At 31.1% G+C, this 9343-nt stretch overlaps 1 protein-coding gene across 1 annotated transcript in view; it reads left to right on the forward strand.

Moving 5' to 3' along the window:
- The window catches only part of LOC118183470 (ninjurin-2-like), a 113640-nt gene extending 109920 nt beyond the window's left edge, over positions 1-3720 (forward strand). The window contains exon 3 of the mRNA XM_035353021.2: positions 599-3720. Within this exon, the coding sequence (XP_035208912.1) occupies positions 599-811 (213 nt within the window). The 3' untranslated portion in view covers positions 812-3720. The remainder of the gene's footprint in view (positions 1-598) is intronic.
- The last annotated feature ends 5623 nt before the right edge of the window (positions 3721-9343 follow it).

Genomic DNA, 9343 nt, shown 5'->3' on the forward strand with positions numbered 1-9343 from the left:
ATTGATGATTTCACTGTCACCCTGTGGAAATTTAATGCGCAGTTACATATAAAAAATGAACAAAATGTATTATAGTCATTACGTTCCTTATTTTATCTGAGTTCAATATAATTTTTGCTTTAAATTAAAACAAGAAATTTATAGAGTATTGTTTGACAGTTTTAAACTAGCTAAAGCATAAATTTAAAAGTTAGTGTCTGTTAAAGTTGTGTATAAAGAAACTGACATTAATCCTAATACAAACAATTTTTATTTTTTCAAAATTTTGTTTTAGCGGGAATTCACTTATGAATAAATCCATTTATAAGCTGCAATTTTATGAATTAATTGGACATATGAATTTATTCTTTGAATGACATTTAAGATCTTTTATATACCTTAATTCTTAAGGGTCATAATTTGTTTGTTTAAAAAATATGAGATTACAAGATTTGAAAATCTGATCAACGATAACTTTAAAAGAATACTCCGTTGTTTAATATATGTTTTATTCCTGTAAATTGTAACTCTTTTTTTCTTTCATCTACAGTAGCATCATTTCTCAAGATGGTAATTGCCTACAAGTGAAGCCCATTTCGTCATTTTATTTTACTTGCAGGTTTCAACAGGCTGTCTGATGTTGCTAGTGGCCAATACCAACCTCAACGAAGTAAAGCGGCAGCGAAGAGCTGAAAATCTTAATAATACCATCACTATAGGGGTTTTTCTGGTGGCTATTCTGAACATCCTCATCTCAGCTCTTGGTATAAAAAACAGCGACGATATTCAAGAAGCTATACTCGCTGCGGCGGAAGCGGCAGTTGGCAGTTAGTCCACCTGATATATTGGTTTACACTGTTCATCTGCTTCATATTCTAGTTCGGATACCTCATCCATGATAGAATTTTTTATCTATCAATCATTCGCTTTCGTATTTATTGTATTACATGTAGTTTTTTTTACCACTTCACTTACGGTTCTTTCATCAAGTCATTGAATGTTGTTGTTTTTTTTTTTTTTTTTTTTTTTTTTTTTTTTTTTTTTTCAAACATTTCACTACAATGGATTATTTCGAAATGCACATTTATACCGGATGATTTGTCAAAGTATATTAAGTTGTTAAAATACTGCAGAAATAAATTACCTGTTTATAAAAATTTTTAATCTTTTTAAATATAAGTATGCTTTTCACACGAGTAATGTAATTCTCAGAAATTTTATTACTCAAGTAAGCTAAAACACCAAGAACTTTCAAAATGTAATTTGCATAAGTGATTTCAGTCAAGCAGGAAATTATCCACCTATTTTAGTCAAATTCCATTTTCAGAACCTTTCATACTTAGCATGTTAAGCGTTATGTCAGTCACCGTTGACTAATACCTTCCATTCCGACTTCACTCACAGCTATAGTCCCGCTACAGGTATAGTATCAGTTAATGTGTAGTTTGGCACTCAACGACGCACACTTTCCTTCGCACGGCGTCAGTCACTGGTTACTGACAGTATACTTTTCATTCAAGTCGGGTCAATTATTGTTGAGACTGGCAATATACGAGTACAATTTAAAAAGCTATATTCTTCTATCAAATTTGTAGATGCCTCTCCACCATCATATCAGTAAAATCGAATAACCCAGGTTAAACGGAAAGGATTTCAGTCAACAACAGTCAGAAAACCGTCAACAACAGTCAGCCGAGTCAGAAACCAGACTCGGCACTCCTTTATATACAATACAGATATTATAATTCAAAGCAAATTTTTGCAATCTATATTCAATTAAAGTAGATATATCAACTAAACTAAGAGCAGACACTTGTGCTGCTACTCTATAAAGATTCTGTTGAATGTCATGATCCATTAAATGCGTCAGCCGAATAAGGGCCGACACGCATGCTACATTATAAAAGTTTCTTTAGAATTTTGTTATCCAAGATTCTAAAGAAACTTCCTTGTTATTCCTAAAATCATTCATGACAATTGCGATACCATGTTTTACTTAAATAATAAAACATATGCATTTAACAATTAAACTAAAAAAAAAGTAAATTAGAAAGTAAATTCTAATTTATGAAACTTTCAGTATAATTATTAGTAATTTCATAATACTATTAGTGGAGGTAGTCTAAGACGTTTCTTACATAGAATCCAATTATCCAACACAAAAAGGAATAAGTGATCGTCAAATAACTAAGAATGTCGGATACCAAGTACTGCAGAAGAATGATTGATTGTTAAAGTACATCCGCAGAATAAAAAAGCAGTACTTTATTCATAAAGTTACATAAAAATAGTTTACCAGTTTAGTAAGCTATTTTACAAAAAAAATGTAGTTTAACGCCTAATTTAGTGCTAATAATTATTGTTAGGGTGATGAGTATAATAGTTCTCAGAACTGCGGATCACTTGCACTAAGAATAATACTTCATGTAAGAGACACATAACCATAGTTTTAAATTTATCTTAATTAATGCACTGATAATCCAAACATGAACCTAAAAATTACAACCAATGATAAGGTAACGTTAAAAAAAGAACTCTCAAAAAATTTTAAATAAATGATTACGCTTTCTACACACAATTGTTTTATTTCCATACAAAAATTTCACTTCACTCATTGCGATATTTAATCCAGTGTTCCATAAAGCATTGTTTAAGGCTAATTTTATTCAGTATCTACAAGAACATGATATATAGCACGAATATCACACATTATCCTTAGGAAAACCGCATAGCGTTCCAAGTATAACAAAATCATATACACGTATCTGAGGTTTCGATTTTACAAAAGAAAATTGAAATTAAAGGTAAGTACTGTAATTTACGGGGGGAAAATCAATGGCAATATATCTATGTAGAACTATTACTCGTATCACCTTGTCTTGGAAAGTCAAGTAACCCCAGATAATCCTCAGAGTAGAAATAACATGTTTTCACAAATTGAAACTGTTATTCAAAATCTTTAGAGTTCAACCACTCTTCTGTTATTTAGGTTTCAGGTATTGATAATAAGTTCCTTCCCTAAAGCACTATTTGAGTCCCATATTCTAATCCTCTTTGGTTAGAAAGTTCTCCACGAAGGCATCCCACCCTTTAGGCAGATAGCCCTCGTGTGCTTTGCCATAACTGAATAATCCAACTCAATCCTAATCCTCTTTGGATTCAGTTGAACTAATTAATCACGGCAAATACATTACAGCTACCACTTTAAGGAAAAATTTCCCATCGTGAGAGAGTTTCTAAAGGAAAATGATTCAAGTTAGGCATGTGGAAAACCGTAATACGCCCCATGCAGTAGTTTCATTCCTAGAAATTTGAACCGGATCAAATTGAAAATATTTAGTTGTTTTATCCACATGGCCATAGGTGGGCTAATCTCTCTATATTCAGAATGTAAATCCAGTTTTTTTTAAATTGCAAGTCATTCAAATTATAATACTTCCCCTATCAGATAACGAGCAACCAAATGGTTTATATGGTTATCGATAATTCACTAAGTTCTTCATATTTAAGATCTTAAAACCTAATTTTCAAAACTGTTTGAATATTTCATAATAACAAAATTATCTGTATCAATAAATACGTTTCCCAAAATTTCACATCGGAAAACGGAAAAAGAACTTCTTAAGATGCCCCCCCTTTTCACTCCCTCAACTCACAGTTTCTTCTGTATTACAGAAATAGAGTTTTCCTGTGTTTTTCTAATGTAGAGAAGTGAATTTAAAAAAAAAAAAAAAAACGAAATGATGTGAAAGAAAGAAATAACTAGAATCAGTATGAAAAGGAAAATTCTCTGAGCTTTTCTATTCCTAATAAATGAATAAATGAATAAAATCTTACTATTAAACAACACCGAATAAAGCACACAAAATTCTAAAATAACATTGAGAGAAAGAAAAATGTGGTAAATACATTTCTACAAATGAATAGAAATGATATTGGTAAAATAGTTTAACATTCTTAAACAGGAAAGAAGCTGGCGCACCGGAAAGTTTAGAGCCTTCCGGTGCATCCGGTAACATTTTTGTGGTGATGAAATTTACTTCTGTAATGTCTATCTTCCTACGGTGATGGCAGTCCTAATGATGCGTAAAACTGAATCGTTGGAGATCTGGCTGAAGGAAATGAAAGAGACTAAAATGCCGGAGATAAAGAATCGTCGTTTGTATTTATCAGATAATTTGATACTTTTTCGTTATCAGATCAAGGAGTTTAAAACAGTATAGGAAGGAATGAACTAGAATTAAAATCGTTAACTAAAGTTGAAAAAAATTATAAATATACAAAGCATCAAGTAAATTTAATTCACCCCATTTATATAAATTTTAAATAATTTTATTAAATGAAAAACTGGAAGATTATTTGAAAGACAAGTAACTATAACAAAGGGAAATTTATCGTTTACTCGGTTTGTGCTATATAAACACAAGACTGAAAATTATCTTAAGCTAACGAGGTAAGTCTAATTCTCTATATTGAATATATCGTATCATATATATTCTTTAATCACAAGAAATTTTATAAATTTTTCAACAATTCAAATCTAATTTCAAATCGTTTAAGATTAGCTTGCGAATCATATCCATGAAATGTGATAACAACATAATGTCGTCTATAATGACAAGACTGGAAAGTCCTAAAGATTTAAAAGTCTGAGTGTCGTGCATAATATTTAAATATCAGTGCAATTTTCAATTTTAAAACGACATATTTCCTTTTTGGCTGTTACACAAAATAGCTCATTTCATTTAATAAGGTGGGAAGGTGCCTATATTCATTTACTTTACAAATAGTGTAGAATGACATGAAAAGTGGAAATAATATATACAAGGTGCAACCACAAAGCAATTTAAGGGCACTCATTATTTATTTATTGAGAAATCACATTTCATTTTAACTTGAAACGTGTCAAAAAATATGAATCTCTATCATGATTTCATCCATCGGATGAGTAAAATGTCCATTTTGCAATTCTAAACGCTCGCGTAGCAAACAGACCAGAAAGTGATTTGCTTCCTAGGATACTGATTACAGAAAAACAGGTTAACGTTTGAACTAGATATTCAAAACCGTCGTTACATTTAATAGGACAAGGTCAGGGCGGGAAATGAAGCACGTTTTGAAATATTCAGCTGGGGGGAGCTGAATTTCTTGTGAACAAACAGTTCCTTTCCTATTGCTTTGAGAATTTAAGTTCTCTACTTATATATAATTTTTCAGAGATATGCCTATTTTTATTTATGGTTCATCGTAAAGGAATAAATTTACTAGAGTCAGAAAATTTTAAAGTTCGAAAAGTGCATGTTATGCATTAAAGTCTTTCTTCGTCCTAAAAGAGATTATTAAAAGTTGCAACAATTCAGGCACAAATGATACAGGAACAAAAATGATAGTTTTGTATAACAAAATAAATTGCAGCTTACCTAAGAATTTAAGATTTAATCGTCATAAAATTTGTTATGGTATATTGCAGGCATCGGCAACCTATGACCTGCGTGTCACGAGTAACTCATTTCATAAGTTCAAGTGACTCATTTAAGTTCAGAAAATAAAGTATACTATATAAAAATAAATTATAAAAACATATTATAAAACATAAATATGAAACGACCACTTGAAGAATAAAAATTAATCGAAAATAAATAATAAACTATTAATAAAAAAACTGAAAGCTTTCAAATTTTATAATATACTTAAAGGGACGTTCTTTTCATGTACACATACGTTTCGAGAGCATTTGGGTTAAAAATATTTTAAAAAATAGCATATCTTTAGAATTTCCTATAGTTAGTCTCTCGAGATGGAGATAAAAAAAATTTATTCCGTACAGTGTTGCCACTGCTCGCTTTGAAATCGTTGAGTTTCGTAATCAAAAATTCGTTAAAGTTTTACAAAATTTTTTTTGCAACTTTTTACAAGTTTTGCAACCTATAACGCCATCTTTTGGCAATATCAACAAATATTTCTCAACGTGCAATTACGCAATCATATGCATTGTAGAGACATAAAGATTTTTTGGAAGCCTGAGACTTGAAAAATCAGCAATGCCTTCCTCGGGAATTGAACCACGGACCTCTCGAATACGCGCTGAGCGTGCAGACCACTACACCACGAAGGCACGCTAAGAAGGCGCGAGAAATACCTTATAAGCATAAATCACTTTTCTATAGCATACAAAAATTCCAGTCAATCAAAAATTTCAATTACAAAAGAAGTTATAGATAACATATTTCAATTAATTAAACGTTACGACTATAACTGACAAAAATTAATTAAATAGTTAAATACTTTCTAAACTTACTAAACTAATTCAAGTAATGATATTCAATTCACTCATTAAGTAAGAAAAAGATATGTGTAACGAAATCGTTAAAATTCGAAATTTGTCCGAAATTCAGAATTTAAGAGGACATACGAGTTGCGCAGTATGTTTTAAAGTTCCTCTATCAGTTTTTAGTTCGAACGATGGAACTTCACCGTCAGGTCTAGGAATTCCTTTTTTAATTTTGCTTCCGTAACTGTCTGTTTTTATTGTCTCCTTTAAATAAATTACATCTCTTTTCAGTTCTGGTTGAAATTTAAGATTCTTCAAGGAATGGGTAATTCTAAGGTTTAATAAATATTGCTGCTTCCACTTAACGCCACAACTCTTTCAACAGCAATTCTTGATAACGTTTTCTCTTCAGGAGCGTTTCTCTTATTGTTTCAGTACCGATGATTCTTGCAAATATCACAGGTTACTTCATATCGGCTTGTCCATTATTTAGGAAATGCACTGGAGTTTAGATGTGTGGCTTGTCATTTGTATTATGTATGTATTTAGTGGTCGTGGGTAAAAATTTACTCTACCTCTAAGAGAAGTAAAGACATTTCTTCGAAGATCAACAGTGCTTTCCCTACAATCTTTTTAAACATACTTCAACATATCTTTCAAATCCGTCATAAAACCCTTCCCACCATGCGACTTGCTGGGTTCTTTTTTTTTTTTTGACAATAAAACTCTTGAACTTGTCATCTCCTAATACTTTGGAAAAATTCTCAAATTCTTTCTTTTTTTTTAACTCTTGGCGTTGTTGTTGGATCCAGTCCATCAGTCCAAGCTGGGAAGGGATAACGACACTAAAATAAGAAATTTTACTGTACAAAGAATGACTTTTTTGTCTCACAGAAAATTAAATAAATTTGAAATAGGGAAATGCAAATTTCACTGAACTTGACAATTTAATTTTTCATAAAAATACGATAATAAAAAATTCGTTTCGAACTGTTAGTACTCTCATGTAAAGAAAGATCTAATGTAGAGAAGTGAATACAAGGATAACATTATTATTTCATTATTAATATACATGATAATATTATGCTCATATTTGTGCTGAAATCGGAAATTATTTTGTCTTAAGCTGCAGATGTATTGCCACACAAGCAAAAACAAGCAAATGGTCTAGCAATTCCTGCAAGATATTGAAATTCTGAAAATAAAAATACAAACACACCAACTTTTGGTTAGAATCCAAGAAAAATGTCATGCAAAAAGCACTCACATAAAAAATGTAACAGAACATATAAGAATGAATTTTTGGATATATTTGATGACAACAAAGTACACTAACGCTATCTGCTTATGGGATAGATACTTTCATGTATGCCTCTAACTTGGATTCACGTTATACATGAAAAGAGAATCATGAAAGCACTCACGCAGCCAGCTGGGCGCCTCTAGGAATCGAAACCGGGTGGAATTACATATAGTTTTGTCTTATCGACGTCTATGGCTTGGCCGACGTGGGATTCAAGCATATAAAGAAATCGAAGATTGATTACAGAATGAAAACGTCCAAAGAGTTTTAAAAAATTATATCAAAATGTTAGCTTTTATTTTTATGAATTAATTCGTATCCTTTAAGATGACTGTAAACTAAATGCTATTCCAACTTCAAAATAGATGGCTGGCTGTTGATTATTTTCATAGCAAGCTGTTAGTTTTTGTGCTTCTGCACAGGAAACGAAAGTGCTTAACAGAATAATAAAATGTGAGCAAATTTTCTCCAACTTCTGTCAGTTAATATTTTTGGAAGGGGAAAATGCATTTGCTTAGCAGAGTGCTAGTGTATCTCCCTGCAGCCCACCAGCTACGCCAAATGACAATGCAGATACATGTTTCATAACTGACTAAATTCCCCTCCGAAAAACACTTGCTTTGATGAACAGCATTAACTGTTACGAAGCAAACCGAAAACGTTCAGAATAAACGTAAAAGTTAAACCGTGCTTTCATCGAGATTCGAGCCACGAATCCTCATTTCATAGCTGGACATACTAATCAGATACACGTTTATTTATCAGAGCGAATGCGTTTATTTATTACATTCTCCTAAAGGATGACTGTGGAGAGAGACGAGAGCCAGTGAACTAAATCTAGATATCTAGGGGATGAAGAGTTATCATTCATCGCCATTTTAATTCGGGAGCTTCTGTAGAGAAATATAGCTTTTACGGAGCAGGACATATAAAAAAAATCATCTTTGCAGTCAAGATTTCAAAGCTTTCATTAGAAGCACATATTTCAAGCATGCAAAATACTTTAAGTATTTAAGAAATCAAGCATTTTTACATAAATAATTTCTTACTTTACTCAGCTGAAAATAACCTTAAATTAATTACATGCAACAAATTTCTAAAATTTTGAGTAACGAAGCTGTTTTTTGATACCATACAAAAGTTTTCCTAAAACAGTCTCTACGACCAAAGCTAACATCTCATTCTACTAAATCCGAAAAGATTGCTAAGTTTCTTGCTTCATACAAAATTTAAAGATACTTGCTTAATACAAATATTTTAAATTACTTGCATAAATATAAAATTTTAAGCTTCTTGCTAAATATAAAATTGTAAGCTTCTTGCTTAATATAACAGAATAGAAAGGCTTCTTCCTTAATATAACAGAATAGAAAAGCTTCTTCCTTAATATAACAGAATAGAAAAACTTCTTCCTTAATATAACAGAATAGAAAAGCTTCTTCCTTAATATAACAGAATAGAAAAGCTTCTTCCTTAATATAACAGAATAGAAACGCTTCTTCCTTAATATAACAGAATAGAAAAGCTTCTTCCTTAATATAACAGAATAGAAAAGCTTCTTTCTTAATATAACAGAATAGAAAAGCTTCTTCCTTAATATAACAGAATAGAAAAGCTTCTTCCTTAATATAACAGAATAGAAAAGCTTCTTGCTTAATATAACAGAATAGAAAAGCTTCTTCCTTAATGTAACAGAATAGAAAAGCTTCTTCCTTAATATAACAGAATAGAAAAGCTTCTTGTTTAATATAACAGAATAGAAAAGCTTCTTCCTTAATATAACAGAATAG

Source organism: Stegodyphus dumicola, chromosome 12 (assembly GCF_044657685.1).
Source record: "Stegodyphus dumicola isolate Sdum_Otavi_A_Nest chromosome 12, ASM4465768v1".
Taxonomy (NCBI): domain Eukaryota; kingdom Metazoa; phylum Arthropoda; class Arachnida; order Araneae; family Eresidae; genus Stegodyphus; species Stegodyphus dumicola.